Source organism: Nannospalax galili, unplaced genomic scaffold (genome assembly GCF_000622305.1).
Source record: "Nannospalax galili isolate Female #2095 unplaced genomic scaffold, S.galili_v1.0 scaffold664, whole genome shotgun sequence".
NCBI classification, from domain to species: domain Eukaryota; kingdom Metazoa; phylum Chordata; class Mammalia; order Rodentia; family Spalacidae; genus Nannospalax; species Nannospalax galili.
Window position 1 is genome coordinate 4,818,098 of NW_008354274.1, and position 21,367 is coordinate 4,839,464.

Below are 21,367 nucleotides of genomic sequence, written 5' to 3' on the forward strand. Positions count from 1 at the left end.
AGGCGGAGTTTTCCGGCCGCCATGTGCTCGTGGGCGCGACTACGGAAACGGTGCCAGACCTGTGGGCAGCCCTGCGAGTGAGGTCACTAAGGCAGGGCGGGGCCTGCGGGTCGCCTTGTACTCGTGGGCGGGGCCAGGCGGGCCTCCATATGTCCTGTGCAGGGCTAAGTGAACAGAGCCTGCCGGCAGCCCAGAGAATTAGAACGAGGCTACGTGGGCAGGACGGAACCTGTGAGCCACCACGCGCGCGTGGGAGGACCTACGAGAACAGGGCGGGGCCTGCGGCCCGCCATGTGCCCTGAGCGGGCCTACGAAAACGGCGGAGCCTGCGAGCCGCCATGCGCCCGGGGAGGAATTACGTGGGCGTGGGCGTGGCCAGTCTGAGGCTGGACGCTGCTCCCTGCCCAACGCCAGTTGCCTCTATAGCTGCCGAAGGTAGGCCTTTGAGACCTGGCGGCCACTGCTTCAGCGCCCTTGAAGTTGCCGTGGTCATGTGGTTGAACCAGACGCATTTTAGGACCTTCTCGAGTTCCTACCTCACACCTGCCCCGGAGTGCAGCTCTAGGCGGCAAAGGGCGACAGTGGGGACTGGGCCTCCTGCTCATGCTAGAATGGGTGGAGACAAGGGGGCCCAGTCATTGTTAGAGCATATGAAAGCGGGGAAGGGGAGGCCTGGCCATGGTTAGAGGGACTTCCTGATGGTATTCAAGATTCAAGTTACGGAATCTTACACGGAATTTAGTTTTTGCCGTGCTGGAGATAAAATTCAGGGCAAATGTTTGCTAGATAACTGAGCTATACACGCCAGGCCTTCATCTTTTGAGACAGGATCTCGTGATCCTCCTACAACCTTCCTAGTATTTAGTTACAGGCACACACTCCCATATCCCGCTGGACCTGTGTTGTATGCACACACCAGCATGACTACTTGCTTTAGCTTAAGCATGGTAAACATCCAATTCATGTTCACTCTTCTGAGATGACAGATGCCCTGTGGGCAACACCACATAAAGGTCACTTGAGCACATTAGTGTGACGCCAGGACAGTTTGATGACCCAGACACCTGCTAGTGACAGAGGATCACACAGTATATACAGCATGGATGTGCCAAGAGGGATGACTCATCTGGATAAATCTGGATGCAGTAGAAAGGTACAATAGTTGAAATTGTTTCTGGAATTCTCTAATCTTTTTAGATTCCAAATGACAGCAGGAACCTGGGGCAGGAGAAAGCAATGCCTGGGTAACAGGCCTACTATTTAAAAAAAAAAAAAAAATTTAATCCCAGCACTCGGGAGGCAGATCTCTGTGAGTTCAAGGCCAGCCTGGTCTACATAGTGAGTTCCAGGACAGCTCTGAGCTACAGGGAGACCCTGTCTCAAAAAGACCAAAAAAAAAAAAAAAAAGTTCTTTATGACAAAATACATCTAATAGGCTGTGGTGGCAGGGTGCTCTGGAAAATGGAGCCCAGGGCCCTGTGTTTGGCTCTGCAAGGGCCCCACAATTAATCACACCCAGACCTGAAGTCTCTGCCCACTGTCTGAGCAGAGTGGACTCCCTTAACCAGGAAGAGGACAGAAGCTCTGGAAGACTGTGCCAGTGTCCACAGGACCCAGCAGACTGAGCACACAAACCTAGCAGTCCGACAAACCAAGCTGAGAAAAGAAATACACTTTTATTATTCACTTGGTGTCACATGCACTTTTAAAAATTAAAACTTTTATGTCCACATCCCAACAGCATCTTAATTTGGAGGCAGAAGCACTGCCAGAGACAAATATTCTGAGAAACATTTACAAAAATACATTGCACAAAGTCCTATCTTGCATCTTTAAAAATAAATACTCAAAATATCTCCACCCCAACTCCCAAACTTAGTTTAATATAGGAAATTTTGACTTCTGTGTGTAACCTGCAGTATGTGTGCATGTGACCCAACCTGCCTGTCTAGGCAGTGGCTCCAACAGGGAGTAGGAACATGCTGCTTCCAGCCACTGCCCTCAAAGACTGTGCAACATGCACAAAACCTCAGAACCCAAAGCCCCGGGACAGATCGAGCCTGTGCTCCACTAGGGCTGTCTTAACCAATGAAACACAACAATTCTTTAGGTAAAACATCTGAACATTTCAAGTGCCCAGAAGACATATCAGTTACAAAGTCTGCTCATAAAATAGTCTAAATATTAATTATAACCAAATTGAGTTAGGTGAGACGGACCAACAGTGTGGTACAGAGGCATACCTAAGAGCAGATATGCTATGGGAAAGAACAAGTGACATCATCAGAACCACCTGCAGTGTGGCACCTTAGTGTTCCTCCTTCAGCAGAGCCCAACACAGCTTGAGGATATTGGGGGTTTTATTTCTTGGTTCCTGTCCCTACTGTGAATCCGAAGAGGAACAGCCTAGCCCAAGACCTGAGAGTTCCATTCACATGTGCATGGACCCGAACTGCCCTTCTGGATCACGTCTTTTCAGGTTATTCCTTCCCTTGGCAAAAGCCCACTCCATGTCCTATGGGTTATCAGTACTGCAGGTCCCAGCTAGAAGTAACAGCCCAGGACACACCTAGCCCTGCCCCACCTGGGGACCTAAAGGAGTCAGGCTGAAAAGGGGACGATGGTTTTCCCTGAAAGAAATGTGGTCTAGCAATGGAACAGACTTTTGTCCTGATGTATAGAGGACAAAGCAGGGCAGGGTTCAGCCTCCAAGCATCAAGAGCCAAGATCCTGCCAGCCCATCTGTTTGGCTTCTTTATGTTCTTAAGCAAACCCCCACAACAAAGGAAGTGATTGAGAACCATATATTCAAATGGAGCTGCAGACCCTGCCACACTGTGGGGCTCTGAGCACACACGCACAGCTTCAGAGGACTCAACATGGGTCCTTGGCCGTGTCATTTATTGAGGGGTCACGGGTTCCTGTGTTCTTGTGCTCTCTCCCTAAGGGTTCCAGTATCTGGCATCCTGGTATATACAGACATGTACAAGGCTGGGTGTGCACTACTGGCTGGGCTCTCCATGGACTCTGAACCGGTAGAGGCAGGTGTACTCGGGATGGCCCCAGTTGGACAGGATTCGGAGCTCCACAATCTGAAAGGCTCGGTCAGGTCTTTCCTGAAGTCAAGGGAATAAGTTATTTCAGATTAGCAGCCTGAGCCCACCCCTTACCCCTTTGGGACATGTAACAGGATTCAGCTATGCCCCACACAAGCCGCCTGAGTAGTTGGGTCTCAAACACTGCTGGTGACAGCACAGGCTGACTGATGGGTTTGGCTCCTTACAAAGGCACAGAACTTGGTCCCACAGAGGCATGAGGGAGGTGGGACCACTTGCTCACCAGTGTGTAGAACATCTGCAGTGAGTCCCCTTCCTGGTCGTAGGTGAACTGTCCCAGAGGCTGCCCTTCTTCCTGATACTCAGTGTCCAATCCCTGGAAGGATCACAGGGTAACAGTGAAGAGAACAGGTCAGGGTGCATAGTTACCAGCTTCCTGTTAACCATAAACACCCAAGGGGCAGGTGTGGTTGCTTCCAATAGGGAGACAGGCAGCCGACAGAAAGCCAGCTCATGGCTGCACTGGCCACACTCAGCACCCTCACAGCCCAGATGCCTTGAGAGTTGTGTGTATTGTGGGTACCCTGAGCAACAGAGAGCAGGATGAGGGCAGCAGGTGGGCTGGAATGGAGGGGAGCTCTGGTGTGGAAAGTGGGGGCGGTTCTGAGGATAGATGGTGGTGAGGGCTGAGCAACAGGCTGACCACTCTAGCCAGTGTCACTAAGAAATACTTAACATGGATGGTTCCACGTCATAGGAAATGTAAGGGACTTTATTTGCCAATTCGTAACAGGAAAGGGATTCACAAGCAACCAGCAAATGGAACTATAAAACAGACACTGAAATAGGACTGATAGTGATATTTGGCTAATAAAAGTGGTAAATTAGAAAAGCTGCAAGAGAGACACATAGCTTCCCACAGCTTCAGAGAGCAGTGTGCTCAACACCTTGAGGGCCTTAGCCCTGTCTTTGGGAGCATACGTATAGACCATTCAAAAAAATCAAGGGCTTGGGACTAGAGAGATGGTACAGTGGTAAAGAGCACTGGCTGCTCTTGAGAGGACCTGGCTTAGGTTCCTAGCACCCATGTCAGTTGGCTGCCTCTAACTATAGCTCCAAAGGATCCGACAGTCTCTCTGGCCACTATGAGCACACAGAAGCATACACATACAACACACATACATAAATCTTAAAACAAGGGCCAGGGTGTAGCTCAGTAGAGCCCTCACTTTGAATCACCCAGTGAGGGGCTGGGAGTGTGGCTCACTGGTAGAGTACCTGCCTACCATCATGCACAAGGCCCTGGGTTCCATCCTCAGCACTGCAAAAAGAAAATGTGTTTTATCTTTTACCATTACTTTGACACCTCATAGTTATCAGAGCATTCCTCATAAAGTGAACAGATGAAGGTGATGAATACAGTTCTCAAAGTCAGGCAAGGCCTGGTCTGCTATCAGGACACATGAACAACTTGGACACTGAGTGCCATGCTACCTGTATGTGGCCCTGTCGGCACTGACTTGGGGAAGATGGAGGAGTGGGACAAGAGCTACCCAGGAAATACACTCTAGCAACTAGCCTTCAAACTGGGGAGACTCCTGGCACAGTGGAGAAGAAGCTGTTTCTAGGAAGCCTCAGCTGGTACACTCACATAGACTGCGAAGTCCCGGGGGGCACTGGAGATGTTACCAGTGGGTGACAGTGTCTTTGGAATGTGCTCCATGGTGAACGTGGTTGGGTAGATCCTCATGGACAGCCGTACCACCAGGTACCCCTGGGAGCCTTTGAAGGCCCAGCAGTTTCCTGGGTAGATATCAGGCTAGGAAGAGAACGGCACAATTCAGCAGGGAGAAACTCACCACAGAAAATGGAAATAAGGCTGTTTATACACAGTGCAAACCGTTGGGAGAAAAGCAGAAGCATCTAGATGCTTGTGTGTCAAGTCACTGGTGACCCCATGTCTCTGACAGCTAAGGAAACCAGAGCTGAGAAGACGACCACAGCCTTCAGGTGCAGAGGGAACAGGTTGTTCCTCCACCCTGAAGACCTGCCCACCTCACAAAGTCGAAGACAACCAGGTAGAACTGGGGGTTGGGGAGGTCTGCGATTTCTTAGAAAATAGCTAAGACCTTGGTAATGTCTATCAGGTGATATGTTTGGTACTGAGCCAGCTGAAGGCCAAGGTGCCTCAGAATAGGACTTGTTACTAGAACCAAACTGGGATCACAGAACTGGGCCTCTGAGTCCCAGGAAAAGCAGAGGGGCTGCTGGCAACGATAAGCCCATGTGCCCCTTAGCAAGGCCTCCATGAAAACCCAAGGACAGTGAACAGCATTTGGGGGGTGGTACTGAGACCTGCCCATACCACACTGTCTACTAGGCACACACTGATGATGCTGTTTAACACTCCTATGAGCAGGAAATTAAGAGCTGAAAATTGGGGCTGGAGAGATGGCTCAGCAGTGAAGAGCACTGACTGCTCTTGTAGAGGACCCAGGTTCGATTCCCAGTATCCACATGGCAGCTAACAACCACCCATAACTCCAGTTCCAGGGGATCTGACACCTTCTGACTTCCATGGGCACTGCATGACATGAGTGCACTTACACATAAAACAAAAAATTTTTAAACATATTTTTTTAAAAAGCTGAAAATCTAGTTTTCACATTTTTTGAAGAAAACATGAAAATTCTACTATCTGTGTTCAAGTGAATGAGGTGTGCAAAAACCCATTACCAGTGAAACCTCAGAGCCTCAGGAAGGGTAAACTCAATTAGCGCTACAGTCAGTCCATGAGGGCAAGTGGCAGTGCAGGTAAGGTGGCCATCATGGGCCAGGACACACACGGACACACACACATGGACATAGAGGCAACACACGGACGGGGGGACGGGCACGCACTCACACAGCTTCCAGTCAGCCAGGGTGCACGGCAACACCAGGAGAAAGCCACCAGGATGGCCCTCCTGGCCCCTCCAATGACACACACTTCCAACTTTCCCAATCTCATGGCAGGACCAGGCAGCCATGGGAGACAGCAGCCTCTAGGCCAGCAGAATCTCTCTAGCAGGCTGGTAAGGCTGCATGTCATGTTACAATCATGCACCACAACCCAACAGTACAGGCCCACAGTCAGAGGTGAACCTGGAGTGGAGCAGGTGACCACAGCCTACTCTTCTGTCCTCCCAGCTGAGCTACACACCATGGCTAGAATCCTACTTTACCTTCATGAGAGGCCAAGACAATACAGAGTGGCCACTCGGAGCACTCACCTGGATCACCACCCGGGGTGACTGTGAGAAGTACCAAAGCGGGATCCCAAACAGGCTCAGCAGCGCCGTCTTGGTCTCATAGGTCTCAGAGCAGCGAGTGCTCAGGATGCTGCCACCTGGAACACAGGGACAGTTGTCTCCATGCCTGGGCATACCACAAGGGACTAAGACCTGAAGCCAGCAGTGTGCTTCACGGGCTCTAGCATTCCGTGGAAAGAACCCTGGCCTCTACCAGCCCTATACTTGTTAAAAACTGAATTATTTTTCTTTTTCATGTGTATATAGCATGAATGTATGTGTAGGTGTATTCAGGTACATCTGTGTAAGATGCTGGGCTTCATCCTCGATCACTCTCCCCCTTATTCATCAGGGCAGGGTTTCTCCACCAAACCCAGAGCACGTACACATGGACAGTCTAACTAGCCAGCTTGCTCTGGTGTTCCTGTCTCCACCTTCCAAATGCTGGAATTACAGGTGGATTGCCTGAAATTTATGTGGGTTCTGGGGACCTGAACCTTGGTCCTCACACTTGCTGTTTGCAAAGCAAGCACTTTGACACTGAGCCATCTCCCCTGGGTTCATTTTTTAACTGATACATAAAAACAAAGCACATATCTGTGATGCCAACACACAAGTACTCCCTGCCTCACAGTGCAAACCCAGAAACCTTCCTTCCAGCAGTCTAAGCTCTGCAGCCCCCAATGACCCCACGTCACCCACTGCACGGGCACACTTCTTACTCCTGTCAGGTCGATGGCCGCCTTTCACATCAATTTGTCTTAACCACACAACAGTGTGAGAGTGTATACAACTAAGGACAATGGCTCTGAGTTTTGTTCATATTTTCCTAAAGATCAAGAACTGTAGGGGCTGGAGAGATGGCTCAGCAGTTAAGAGCACTGGCTACTCTTCCACGGGACTCGGGTTTGGGGCCCAGCACCCACATGGCAGCTAACAACCGTCCATTAACTCCAGTTCTAGGGGACCTGATGCCCTCTTCTGACCTCCATGGGCATTGTGTGACACCTGTGCATTTATATACATGCAGGCAATACACTCACACATATAAAATAAAAATATTGAAAAAAAAAAAAAGAATGGCATAAGCACTGGGATTACTTGGCTTTCATAGGCACTTGACAGGCACAGGGAGTGGGGTGACTACTTGTATAACGGCACTGTGCTGCTGGCCACCACTGGGCTCACCCTCCAGGTGGCAGTGTTAGGGAACTCTAGGTCAGTGATTGTAAAGAAGACAGGTAAAATGAAACCCTCTCCCCCTCCATAGGAACAGGCAGATAGGACAACACTGCCAACAAGAAGAAAGACATGAGACGTCCCATGACCTCTGTTCCAAGGAGCAATGGCCATTCCATGTGACTGTAAGTCTCAGGCCTCAGAGCACTCATTTAGCATGTCTCCTTCAGTCAGCCTCCCTTCTGTGTTTTCTGACCACTGTAGAGGATGCTGATGCCTCAGATGGAGACCTAAGTCTCTGAACCCTGGTCTAGCTGTTACCCATTCTGTCCTGACTCTAACAACATCTTAACAGCTGTCGGTGCAGCCTCATGAAGCTGTGGGTCTAAGCTGATGTCACAAATCCACAAGGACCAACATGGCCATGAGAACAAATGTCAACTGTTGGCCTAAAGCAAGGTTAAAATACTATATATGGGAGGCAGAGGCAGGTAGATCTCTGTGAGTTCAAGGCCAGACTGGTCTATATAGTGAGTATAGTGAGTTCCAGGCCAGTTGGGGCTACAGGGAAACCCTGTCTCAAAAACACCAAAAAAAAAAAAAAAAAAAAAAATCTTCCTAAGTCACTTATTTCAAAATGTAGAACTAAAATCATTTAAATGGTCACTTTGACAAAACATTCCTTGGCAGAGTGAGAGCCCTGCTGACTCCACCCCGGACCTGAGAAGCCAAGTTCACACTGTACTGGGACCCCAGCAATGACAGGGCCACATTTTCTAGTATCCTAACACAAGCTGCTGAAGTTGGGACCTGCTGCCTCAGCCAATTGTGGCCTAAAACTAGTGCTCCTTGCAGGCCCCCAGCCAACCACAAGGCCCTGGGGTCTAAAAGCTGCTCATCTCCCAAGGGACAGTCTCAGTCTATTAGCCCTTACCTGAAATTCCTACATTTAAAAAACTTCAGAAAAATACCAATTCTGCATAGCCTCCAGTGGTAGAGCCATCTCTGAATTGCCAAGCCATTCTAGCAATTACCCGCATTCCCACATCTCTGCAGAGAGCTCACCTACCATACCCAGGTGAATGGTTCCAAACCCATTACAGGGAATATGGGGGTCTGGTTATGACCTCCCACTGGAAAAGATCATGTTGTGGGGAACCAAGGTAACCCCTGTTCTGCTGTGCATGCAGCTTCGTCACAACACTCAAGCCAGCCTGGGTGGTACCTGGAAGTGTGCAGGCCAGCTCAAATCACTCCAATGGGCAACTGACCAGGAAGAAAGAGTACTCAGGCCTCATTCAAAATAAAATTCTAATGTCAGACTGGTAAGACAGTTCCCAGTCTGGCCCCAGGCACTTACCTTGTCTAGTTACTTACCTCCGGATTCCAAAGCAAAATCCACCATTCCAGTCTTGTCTTGGGAGTACAGCTTCAGAGCATTGTCCACGATGAGGCGTGCTTGCTGATGGCCCAGGAGAAAGAATAATGAGGGTTAGAGATGCAAACAAAGGCCAAGGACCTTGTACACCTGGGTGACAGGCATGCCATGCTTCAGCCACTAAGCCCTTCAGTCCTGCACCTGAGCTGGTCAACGGGTGGGATGGGGCCAACCTTTCATTAGGGTGTGACAGATCAGAGCGGACACCAGAGCAAGGATATACTGCGTATCACCCTCATGAGTGAAACAGGGCTGGACCTCAGTAACCAAGGGACACTGTGCACAGCTGGAAACCTGTAGCCCAGGTGTAGAGGACCCCATGAGACAGAAGGATTCAGCGAGAGCAGAGCTAAGAAATGTTCCGTGTGACAACAGCACTGTCCTCGGGTCACAGCCTGCCAGTCTGACCCCACCAGGATAACTGGTCTCCATGGTGGGGGCTGAGCCTGTCTCCTCCCCTGCTCACCGCTTCTGTGATTCCTGAAATCCCAGCCTCGTTCACAGCAGACATGATGGCCTCAGATGTAGGCGGAAGGCCTGTCACTGCAATGTGATGAGTGATGTTCTGCAGCACTCTCAGCTCAAGGTCACGCAGCAGTACCTGCAGCTCAGCCTTGCTCACAAACCAAGACGAAAGCTTTTGGAGCAGCCACTCAAGGGAGCCGCCCTGCTGTTCCTCGGAGAACATGAGCCGCACAGTTTCTTGGATGCGATCATGGGCCTGCAGGACAGCAGAAAAGATGGGTGAGCATGCTACCCTGCAGCAGTGAACCACCCACTGCACCTCAGGGACCTCAGACATCATCTAAAAGATGCAGGCTCAGCTGTGATACAACTGCCCCCTTCGGGTTGAATTTGGGAACCCCTCCAAAACTGCTAGAACCCTTTGAAGGTAAAGAGAATGGGAACAAAGGCTGAAGAGATAGCTCAGCGGTTAAGAACACTGGTTGTTCTTGCACAAGACCCAGGTTTGAATCCCAGCACCCACATGGCAGCTAACAACTGTCCGTAACTCCAGTTCCAGGGGATCTGACAAACTCTTCTGTCCCCTGCAGGGACTGCACAACACGGGTGCACTTACCTACATGCAGGCAATACACGCACACACATAAAAAGTTAGTATTGCTATGTATGTCTAGGAGTTAAAACTTTTATGTGTCATCATCGGAAAATGTTTCTGTTTCATTCAGCTACGCATGCCTGTAGTCCCAGCACTCGGGAGGCAGCGTTCCAGGTCAGCTGAGGCTGCAGGGAGATCCTGTCTCAAAAAGGCAAAAAAAAAAAAACCAAACAAAAAAAAAAAAACCAACCAATGATTACAAATTAAAAACAAATAAAAAGAATGGGAACAGACCCAGGCATGGCGTGAAGGCCATTTACATGGAGGGACTGAAGAAACAAGCGTGTGTAGGTTTCCCGCTCCCCACTGTATCCACTCGGCAGCTCCTACCATGCAACTCTACAACTGAGGCACAGGTAGAGGTGAGGGCAGGGCTGGACCTTGGCAGCTCCTGTTGGGCAATCCCACAGCGGCAGCACAGGCAGGTTTTATCCTCAATGCTCTTTACACACAGCCTAGGATGGGACCTGACAGACAGACTGGGCCCTCATGAATCATACACAAACTGCTGTTGCTTCCCAAGGAAACAAGTATGGGGCAAACCATGGGCAAAGCACAAAGTGCTAGCCCACCACAGGGACCACAGGGCTCTGTACCCTCAACTCATCCTTGCTCATTCGCTCTAGCCTCTACTCTGCCAGTTTGTGTGAGACTTTCCCCAGAATGTATCTGGAACTAGGTACAGCAGAGGTGGCAGGCCTGCCAGCAACCCATGGCAGGCATCACCCCTTCCTAGTGGTGGTGCGGGGATCTGTGCATTTGAACCAGCAAACAGAAGCCAGCTCCCTGGTCACATATCTTCTTTCCCCTCCCATCTCTACCACCTGCTCAGGCAGTTCTTTGCAGAGACAATTTACCAGGTGTGTCACAGACTGATACTCTAATCTATGGTCTGTGATTGGAAGGATGTCTGTCAATCAGACGTTCCCATTCCCAGCAGGCCTGAGGATCATGGGCCCAGTAAGGTCCCTGACATTGTGAAATGGGAAAGTGGTGGACAACTGAGGTGACACATTCAAAACCTCTAATAAGTGTGAGTCACACTACACGGAGTGTGCCTAGATGCAGGTGGGCTATGACACTGGGTTGGGGACACTCAAAGACCATCAGTGTATGACTTGGAAATGTTTACATCCTTCAAGTGTAGGGTGGGGTACAGCTTAATGGGAGAGTGCTTGCCTGGCTGGTGTGAGATTTTAGGTTCATCTCTAGCACCTCAAAATCAGAGTAACTCTTAAAATACAGTTAAAAAAAAATAGGTGGGTTGGTAAGATGGCTCAGCAGGTAAATGCACCAGCTGCCAAGCCTGTTGACCCAAGTTCCATCTCCAATCTACATGGTGGAAAGAAAAAACCAACTCTCACAAAAGTTGTTCTCTGACCCCCACATGTGGACAGACCATGGCACATACCTACACACTCAAGCACACAGAACACAAACAACACAAATTTTTAAAATATAATTTTCAAAAAGGTGGAGCTGGAAAGACAGTTTAGTTAGGAGCATATGCTCTGCGATCATGAGGACCAGAGTTTGGATCCAGTGACTATGCAGCAAGCTAGACGTTCCCACAAACTCCTGTAATTCTCACTCCATGGGTGAGCCAAGACAGGAGGATGGCTGGGGTTTGCTGGCTGCACATGGAAGAGGGCATTAGATGCCATCTTCTGACTTCTATGCACATACCAGCACCCATGCACATACCTGTATCTAAACATACATGCTCAGACTTTTCTGGACTCCATGCACACATCTGCACGCACAATACCTGCACACATACATGTGCACTCTCAGGTCTTCATGCACACACACACCTGTACCCACACACATACAAGTGGACACTCACATACAAAAATCTTTTTAAAAAAAGTTTTGAAGGTAGGCCAGGCGTGGTGGCACACGCCTTAAATCCCAGCACTTGAGAGGCAGAGGCAGGCAGATATTTGTGAGTTTGAGGCCAGTGTGGTCTACATAGTGAGTTCCAGGACAGCTGGGGCTACAGGGAGACCATGTCTCAAAAAGACAAAAAAAAAAAGTTTTGAAGGCAGCACAAATACATACACACCCAGGTTCTTCTACCATAATCAGAAAGCACAGGGCAGGACGCAGCCATCAGCCTGCCCCACACCAGCACCTACCTGCTCACAGGTAGCTCTCAGATGCTGCCAGTCTGACAGCTGCGACTTCAGCAGGCTCAGCTCCAGCTCCAGGTGCTGCACACGGTCCAGGAGGGGGTGCTCCTCAGCCATGCTAGAAGCCAGCAACAAAAGAGGGAGAAAGGAGTCAAAGTCCAGGATCATTCAGAGGAATCACTCAACCCAAACAAGGAACCAGGCCTGTGTGCTCAAAATTACCAAAAAGAAAAAAAAAAAAAAAAACAACAACTTTGGAAAGGAGCTGTGCCCACCCACAGCCCCAGGCTAGATCTGCATCTCCATGCTCATGGGATGGACAATGGCACTGAAGAGGAGGTCAGCACCTAGTCGGTGATCTGACCTCAGGAAAAGGCTGTGAGCTCAAACACTAATGCAGAGCTGAGAGGAACACCAAACAGCCTGGTTCAACCAGGACTCTTCAAATAAGCACTCTGGAGCTGGATGTCCATATGTGAAGTCAACGTCCACTGAAACCACACTGTCAGGAAGGACAGTGTGCGCCACACTCCCACCACCCACACAGCATCCAGGATGAGGCTGGAAGAATGCCAGGTGCCCATTAACCAGTGAGGAACACTACCCGGCCACGTCCAGCCATGGAAACTACGAAGGCTGGCACATACACACCCAGGCTGTGTGAGGAAGATGCAGTGCTGCGGACATGAGGAAGAAAGCCAGCAGGAGACTGAACAAGCACTGCCACTGCGGGACCAGAGCTGTGTAGGTGGTGAGGATGGGGCTCAGCCACCATCTTCAGGTGCAGAAAGGCTGGAAGCCACTGAATACTGCCGGGTCTTAAGGAAGGGTCCTCTGAGACACCAATGGGGAACAAGGACATAGGGGCTCCTGAGGGAGGGGCAGGGTCTCCCAAGGACACTGGTGTTGAGGCACCCCGTGATGAAGCAGGGGCCTATCCACGTTGCCTGGAGAGAGATCACAAGTCCCTCCAGGCCTTCTGTCCCTTGCATGACCCTGAAGGGACACCCAGAAAGACACTTAAGGGTCAGTACTTCAAGTGGTGCATGGTAATGTGAACTTCAGCAACATCAACGTGCTCGAGAGAGCAGAGTACCATGGGAGACAAATGCAGGGCCCCTGAAGTCACCTACCTGCTTGCTTTCAACTTGGTTCCTTCCAGCTCCTTCTGAATAGCCTGCGAAGAGGAGAGACTGTTTAAACAGTCATGTACTAACTTCATAAAGTCATGTCTGAGTAACTGAAAACTTCACATATTGAGGGCTGGAGAGATGGCTCAGAGGTTAAGAACACTGGATACTCTTGCCGAGGGCCAGAGTTCGGTTCCCAGCATTCACATGGTGACTAAAAACCATCTGTAATTTCAGTTCCAGAGGGATCTCACACCTCTTCTGGCCTCCACAGGCATTGTATGACACGAGTACACTTACATACATGCAGGCAATACACTCATAGATGTAAATAAAAATAATAAAGTATTTAAAAACAAAAACTTCACATATTGAAGGAAGAGGCCTCTGCTTCTGATGCCTGGGTAGAGACATGGGGCTAGGCAGGGCTCTGAGTCTCCTCCTGATTCATCCAGGTCTGCTTGCTCAGGGACAAAGCGCCCAGTGCAAGTGCGTTCTGGCAAGCTGAAGACCCTTCTCCTGCTCAGTAAACTCTGATGCCCACAGTCAGGAAGCAGGAGTTGGTCTCAGGAAGCCACAGGGCCACTATGTTGACCCCTTGGTACAACATGCTGTCATCAACTCAGTAAGCATAAGCACACACCATGCCTGGCTCCATGCTGTGCCCTGGGGATGCTGATCCCTGACCCTATGAGCAACATGCTCTGTGCCATGCCCGCTTGACAAGTACTGAACAGTAAGACTCTCCCATCCACACTGATTTGTGTGCAAAGCAGGCTCTATGCTTTCTGGTGGAGGCTGAGTGACACAGGGGCACAGAGGGACTGTGAAGCAGGGTGTGGCTGGAGCTGAAGCCAGCAGAGCCACTTCTGTTCTGTGAGGCTCACTGGTCAAGTGTTCAAGCCAGAGTAACATGGCTGGGAAGCACAAAAGTCAGGACACAGCTTTGCCAGGTCTATAAAACAAAACAGCAAATACCCTGAAATAAGGAACTTTAGGAAACATTAACTGCATTTTTTCTTTTATTAGAAAATTGTTTGGGGGGCTGGAGAGATGGCTCAGTGGTTAAGAACACTTAAAGAAGACCAGGTTTGAATCCCAGCACCCACACGGCAGCTAACAACTGTCTGTAACTCTAGTTCTAGGGGATCCGACAGCCTCTTCTGTCCTCTGAGGGCACTGCACGATATGGGTGCCCTTACCTACATACAGGCAATACATGCATACACATAAAATAAAAATAATAAAATATTTAAAAAATTAAAATTAAAAAATTAAAAAAATTGTTTGGGCCAGGCATAGTAATAATGCATTCCTTTAATCCAGCACTCGGGAGGCAGAGGAGGTGGATCTCTGTGAAACTGAGGTCAACCTGTTCTATATAGCAAATTCCAGGCCAGCTGGGGCTACAGGGAAATCCTGTCTCAAAAAACCAAATGGGGCTGACAAAATGGCTTAGCAGGTAAAGGTGCTTGCCGCCAATTCTGAAGACCTAAGTTCGATTCCAGGGACACACATGGTAAAAGGCAAGAACGTTGTCCTCTGACTTCTACATGCACACACATGTGTACACACAAAGTAAATATAAACAAAAAATTAAAATTTGCATGTTGTTCTCTGAGTTCTACATGCACACACAAAGTAAATATAAAATAAAAAATTAAAAATTGCTTTTGGGATGGGGCTGGAACTCAGTGCTAGAGCTCTTGCTGAGCAAGTGAGGTCCTGGGTTCTATGCCCACGCAGCTAGGCAGAAGCACAGAAATGCATGCACAAACATACAGTTTGCTTTGGGGGCAGTTCTAATTATGAGGTCAAGGCTAAATACCTCAGGGCTGAGGAGATGCCTCAGTGGGTAGGAACACTTGCTGTGCAAACATGAGGACCTGAGTTCAAATCCCCAGCACCCATGTAAAAAGTGGAGTGTGGCTGCACACACTCTTGGAACCCTACCGCTGTGCGAGGCCAAGATACATGGAGCAGGTAGAGCTGGTCTCAAAGGAAAAAGGCAGAAAGCAACAGGGATCTCCTCTGGTCCCCGTGTATGCACCCACACACTTGTATACATCACACATAAACATACATATACAAGAAGAATAAAAACCTCGGACTTTTCCATCAGTTTTCTGAGAATATCTTCCAAGTTCGAGAGCCGTACTTCATGGTCACGGTGGGATGTCATGATGTCAGTCTGAGAAGGAAAGTGTAGAACAAATGTCTGAGAATGCTCAGAAGTAAGCACGCATCGCCAGGCAGAGCACAACTGGCAGACTGCAGTCACGGCATGGCAGCACCATCAGGGGTGCCGCCCCTTAACTGTCTCCTCTCTAGATGGAGGCCTCAAGCCCAAGAGAAATCACACAAAGCTTGTTAGTGACACTGTATAGGAATCAAGCCATTCACATTCAAAGACCTATTGGGCAACGTGGTCTTTATAGCTTTAAAGTAAAGCCCAAAGGGTAAAGACCCACACACTAGTTTCCCATCAGTTCCAACCCATATGAAAGCCACAGCACGTCCATCCTCACCGGCAGGAACCCATCAGAACAGCTGTTCAGGTTGAGCCCCATCACGTAATCAGGTCATTAATTCAGAAGGCGACTACTGCAGGCATGGTGGCCCAGGCTTGTCATCCCCACCCTCAGGAGGCTGAGACAGGACCGTTAATTCTAGCTCAGCTTTCCTGGGCTCAGTGAGGCTGACAATAAACAAAAGCCTCAAGTAAGCTGAGTGGAGTGTAGACAAGATAGCTTCCCATGGTTGGACTGGGGCTAAGCGGAACACTTGCACAGGTCCTGTGAACCATCCCCAACATCATACAAAAAGAAAAAAATCTTTTTATTCCATTTGTGTAATAGTTTGGATAAAAAAAATGCCCCCTCAAAAGGCTTCTGTGGCGGACCGGAGAGATGGCTCAGCGATTAACAACACTGGCTGGGGGCTGGAGAGATGGCTCAGCAGTTAAGACCTCTTACAGAAGATCCAAATTCAAATCTCAGCACCCACATGGCAGCTAACAACTGTCCCTAACTCCAGTCCTAGGGGATCCAACAGCCTCTTCTGACCTCCGTGGGCAGTGCACAGCACAGGTGCACTTACGTACATGCAGGCAATACACGCATACACATAAAAGAAAAATAATAAATTTTTAAAAATACCATGGCTATGGGTTATATATACCATAGATATGGGGGGTTGATTAGCTTTTAAAATCAAAGATTATTTTTAAATATTTAAGAAAATCAAGCCAGGCGTGGTGGCACATACCTGTAGTCCCAGCACTTGCAAGGAAGAGGCAGGCGGATGTCTGTGAGTTCAAGGCCAACCTGGTCTACATAGTAAGTTTCCTTTAAGCTCTTGCAGAGAACCTGAGTTTGGTTCCTGACACCCACAAAGCAGCTTAAGAACCATCCCTAAGGATAGTTCCAGGGGACCTGACACCCTCTTCTGATCTCTGTGGACTCTGTACAACATGAGTGCACTTACACATATGCAAGCCAAGACATTCATAAACATCAAATAAAAATAGCAATTTTTTCTGTTAGGTTGGGCATGGTGGCACATGCCTTTAATCGCAGCACTCGGGAGGCAGAGGCAGGCGGATCTCTGTGAGTTCAAGGCTAGCCTGGTCTACATAGCGAGGTCCAGGTCAGCTGGGACTACAGGGAGACCCTGTCTCAAAAAGACCAAAAAGAACTCACTATATAGACCAGGCTGGCCTCGAGCTCACAGACATCCGCCTGCCTCTGCCTCCAGAGCACAGGGATTAAAGGCGTGCACCACCAAGCCTGGCAACACCATTTTATTTAAAATTTTTTTAAAGGCTTCTGTGTTCATGGTCTGCTCCTCAGCTGGTGGATCAATTGAGGTAATGGGATCAGGATGGCTCTGACTCAACCAATAGGGCTATCCATAGATAGCCAGATGATCTGCTGGCACTGTGGGGAGGTGGTGGTAACTCTTGGGAGGAGGTAGAACACTGGGGATGTCTCTCAAGGGTATGTCTTGCCCCGTTCCCTAGTCTTTCTGCTTCCTGTCCGAGCCCTTCCTCTCTCTGTCTCTTGTTTTCCATTGGGGCTTTGTCACAGTGACAGAAGTGCACTGGTAAATGGCACCATGTGGGCTGGGACAACATGCAGAACAAGACACCACAGAACTTCCGGGCCTTACCTTAGCGTCTGGTGGCCCTGTGGCGCCCATGTCCTGGAGGTGCTGTCCAACCACATCCTTGACCCACAGTGACAGCCCTTCCCTGCCATCATCCACCTGGTCCACCCGTATCTGCAACTTCTGAAGCAGGATTGTCAGTTCCTGGAGCTTCTCGCCATGGTTGTGACACTGTGCACTCAAAGAGGCCACCTGCTGTCCCATGCCACTCTCCTGAAGCCACTGGGAAGCCCCATAGTTAATCTGGGATGGAACCAAGAGGCCACAGTCAGAACAGAGAGATACTCTTGCAGGACTGATTGCAGGTAGACACCAGTGAGATGCAAAGCTGTGAGTGCCTCTGGCTTATGTAAACAAAGTGAAGAATGCTATTCATTGAAAAACCTGAAGGGTGACATGCATTCTTTGAGCTATTTCAGAATACCTGGAGCTAAAACTTGCTTTTTTGATATTTAAAAACATTTTCTAGGAGTAGATGTGGTAGTGCAGATCTCTGTGAGATTGAAGCCAACTTAGTTGGCAAAGAGGGTTCCACGCCAGTTAGGGCTACAGGGAGACAATTTTTTTTCCCTAAAACAGGGCCCAAGACTGAATCGCCCATTCAGAAGCAGCATGGAAAGCACTGAGCAGCGTGCACTTGTGGTGCCACTGAAGCCTCTCACACTGGTTACCTGCAGAGGTGGGCTTGGGGTAGAAGGGCCAGCTCGGAACACGCCCTCAGGATCGTCTACCCTCTCTGCTGAGTGCACAGCAGTCCAGTTCAGGACAGGCAGGAGTGAAAGGAAATCACCCTGGCCCCACAGGGAGAGAATGGCACCTGAAAAAGGAAGGGAGATGTGTGCACACCCTGCAGGGCACCCTGAAGAATTCAGACACCATTGCCACATTGCCATCAAGGCCACCACACCACATCTTACCTAGTAAAAGTAGGAATGGGAGGAGCAAGACAAAAAACTTGCAAATATTCCGAAGGCACCTGGGATAGAAATGCAAACCCTTAATTCAGAAAGACAGAGGAGCTCACCTTTCCACTCTCCCTCCTGACAACTTTACAAGAAACAACCCTGCACATACTACAACCAGCTATAATTTGATCTAAAAGCCCACACCCACAAGAGGCCCTTCCTATACACCATACTGGCCACTTGTGTGAGGCACTATGCTGTGCCACAGCAAAGGATCCAGGGCCCTGAGGCCCTATACCCAGGGCCACCCTAGTGGTGAGCTGGTGCCCATGGAGCTGCATGAGGACGCGAGCAGAGGATCTGGGCTCCAGGCCTGCCCAGGCCCTCTGGCTCCAGCTAGGTGCCCCTACACAAGTCTAGTGTGCTTAGCAACAGCACCTGCCTTTCCCATCTCAGTTTGAAAAGTTAAACAAGAATATGAAGGCACAATGTAAAATATAAAATGAAGTATTGATATAGACACTGCAAATGTAAGCTGAACTGTTATAAAGCAGCCTGTAACTGGAACAGACTGGCTATTTATAATCCCACACTGATGCAGGATCCAATACCAACATGGGATCCCATACCAACATGAGAACCCCATGCTGACATGGAAACCCCATGCTGACACAAGAGCCCCACACTGACACGGGAACCTCATGACGAACTGAGAACCCCAAGCTGACATGGGATTCAATACTGACATGGTTTTCTTCCCTTTTTTTTGAGGCAGGGTCTCTCTGTAGCCCCAGCTGTCCTGGAACTCACTATGCAGACCAGGCTAACCTTGAACTCACTGCCTCCCAAGTGCTGGGATTAAAGGCCTGCACCACCACGCCCGGCTTCTTCCTTTTTATTACTATTTTTTTAATTTTATGTGTATGAGTATATTGCCTGCATGTGTGTAAGTGCGCCCATGTCATGCAACATCAGCAGAGGTCAGAAGGTGGTGTGGGATGCCCTGAAACTGGAGTTATGGATGGTTGTTCGCTGCCATGTGGGTGTTGGGAATCGAACTTGGGTTCTCTGCAAGAACAGTCAGTGCTCTTAACTGCTAAGCCATCTCTCCAGCCCTGACATGGTTCTTACCTGGTAAGGAGAAACACATTCAGCCAAGAAATCAAAGTAACAAATTGGTACCATCCACTGCCTAGCCACCAGAAGGATCCAGAGGCTGCCTTTCCTGTGAGAGAAAAGAACATTCTGAGGAAGCGCTTATGGAGCTGCCTTCCCCGGGGAATGTTTCTGGGAAGGCTGGCCTGCCATGGGGAGTCACAGCAGGTTTAACTGCAGTGTGCAAAGATGGAGTCAGGGACACTAGTCATCTTGGTAGGAGAACAGTGAGCAAAGCTAATGCACAGACAAGACAGGGGAAGTGCCACGGCCCTGCAGTTTGTGCCTGGAGTCTCACACCCAACACAGGACAAACGGGACATCATGCACAGGGAGCCTATAGTGTTAGCGGATAACAGAAAGCAGGCAAGTCACATGGGGCCTAAGATGGGTCCTGCACATTGCTTATTGCAGGTGTAGCTGCCAAGTTTCATGAGGCCCCAACACTGAGCCACATAATCACCTGGAGCAGTGACGGCCAGCCAGAGCACTGACCACAGCGCCTCGGCCACACGCCACCCAGCAGCTCCAGTCCTGTGCAGCGCTCGAACCAAGAGGTCACCTGCAGCAGAGAAGACATGGGCAGAAGGCACTGTCAGAAGGTGAGCAAGGCCTGCCAGTATGTGCTGCTCCAACTCCCTCCTTGTGCCAAGTCAGAAGAAAGACACTCAGTGGTTCACCTGGGGAAGTCCTACTGTCCTCAGGTTCTGTGGTTTTTGTTTTGCTTGTGTATCCAAGACTGTCCTCAAACTCACTATGCAGCCAAGGATGATGAATTTCTGACTTCCTGCCTCAGCCTTCCAGTGCTGATATTTAGGCATGAATCACCATACTTTTTTTTTTTTGGAGTCCCAGCTGGCCTGGAATACACTATGTAGACCAGGCTGACCTTGAACTCACTGAGATCTGCCTGTCTCTGCCTCCTGAGTGCTGGGATTAAAAACGGGTGCCACCATACTCAGCATCACCACACATTCTTAGGAGATAAAAATACAGTCACCTCTCTTCACCACCTCCAATAAGAGGTTTTGAAAGTGCTCATACATGCAGGCAAAGATAATGTAGTTTAAGATGACTGAAATTCTGTAGTACCCCTGGACAAGAATCACAGTGAATGGGCACCCAACACCACCCATCATATAAAGCAGAAACCTCCCCTCTCTCCCTGCCCCTCCCTCTCTTTTCCCACCTCCACTGTTTTTGAAATCAAGGTCTCTTTATGTTGCCCAGGATGGCCTCAAACTTTCATCCTCCCATCTCTGTCTCCCAAGTGACTAGTGATTGCAGGTGCACACTGCCATGCCCAACCAAATGGTTTTTCACAACTTTGTTCCATTTTTTTCAATAGCAATTGCTGGAAGCTATATCTTTATATGACTTTGATATCTGCATGTCCACCCCTGAAAATGGTAAGCCCTTTCAACACAGCAAATATTCAAGGAAGTATAGCTTAAGATGCTAATATTTTATTATTTTATTTTATGTGTATGAGTTATTTCTTGCATGTAAGTGTGCCCATGCCATGCAATGCCCACAAAGGTCAGAAGAGGGTGTTGAAACCCCTGGAACTGGAGCTATGGATGGTTGTTAGCCACCTTATGAGTGTTGGGACCCAAACTTGGGCCCTCTGCAAGAGCAGTCAGTGCTCTTAACTGCTAAGCCATCTCTCCAGGCCCAGCTTAAGATTTTAAGTGGAGAGTTGCTTTATCTTATTATAGCTATGAGACAATTTGGGATGGGGTGGGGGTGGGGGTCTTCTGAGACAGGGTCTCACTAGATAGGCTGGCCTGGAACT

The 21,367-nt window shown here is 49.2% G+C and overlaps 1 protein-coding gene across 5 annotated transcripts in view; it reads right to left on the bottom strand.

The window, feature by feature from the left end:
• Nucleotides 1-1,657: 1,657 nt before the first annotated feature.
• The window catches only part of Sun1 (Sad1 and UNC84 domain containing 1), a 56,467-nt gene continuing 36,757 nt past the window's right edge, over nt 1,658-21,367 (bottom strand). For all 5 annotated transcript variants that reach the window (XM_008851445.2, XM_029555148.1, XM_029555147.1 and 2 more), the window contains 14 exons: nt 20,036-20,134; nt 19,549-19,642; nt 18,430-18,488; nt 18,184-18,329; nt 17,516-17,755; nt 15,450-15,536; nt 13,349-13,392; nt 12,222-12,333; nt 9,430-9,684; nt 8,903-8,987; nt 6,329-6,444; nt 4,708-4,875; nt 3,340-3,432; nt 1,658-3,116 (listed from right to left, as the gene is read on the bottom strand). In XM_008851445.2, coding sequence (XP_008849667.1) covers nt 3,003-3,116; nt 3,340-3,432; nt 4,708-4,875; nt 6,329-6,444; nt 8,903-8,987; nt 9,430-9,684; nt 12,222-12,333; nt 13,349-13,392; nt 15,450-15,536; nt 17,516-17,755; nt 18,184-18,329; nt 18,430-18,488; nt 19,549-19,642; nt 20,036-20,134 — 1,712 coding nt within the window. In that variant the 3' untranslated portion in view covers nt 1,658-3,002. The remainder of the gene's footprint in view (nt 3,117-3,339; nt 3,433-4,707; nt 4,876-6,328; nt 6,445-8,902; nt 8,988-9,429; nt 9,685-12,221; nt 12,334-13,348; nt 13,393-15,449; nt 15,537-17,515; nt 17,756-18,183; nt 18,330-18,429; nt 18,489-19,548; nt 19,643-20,035; nt 20,135-21,367) is intronic.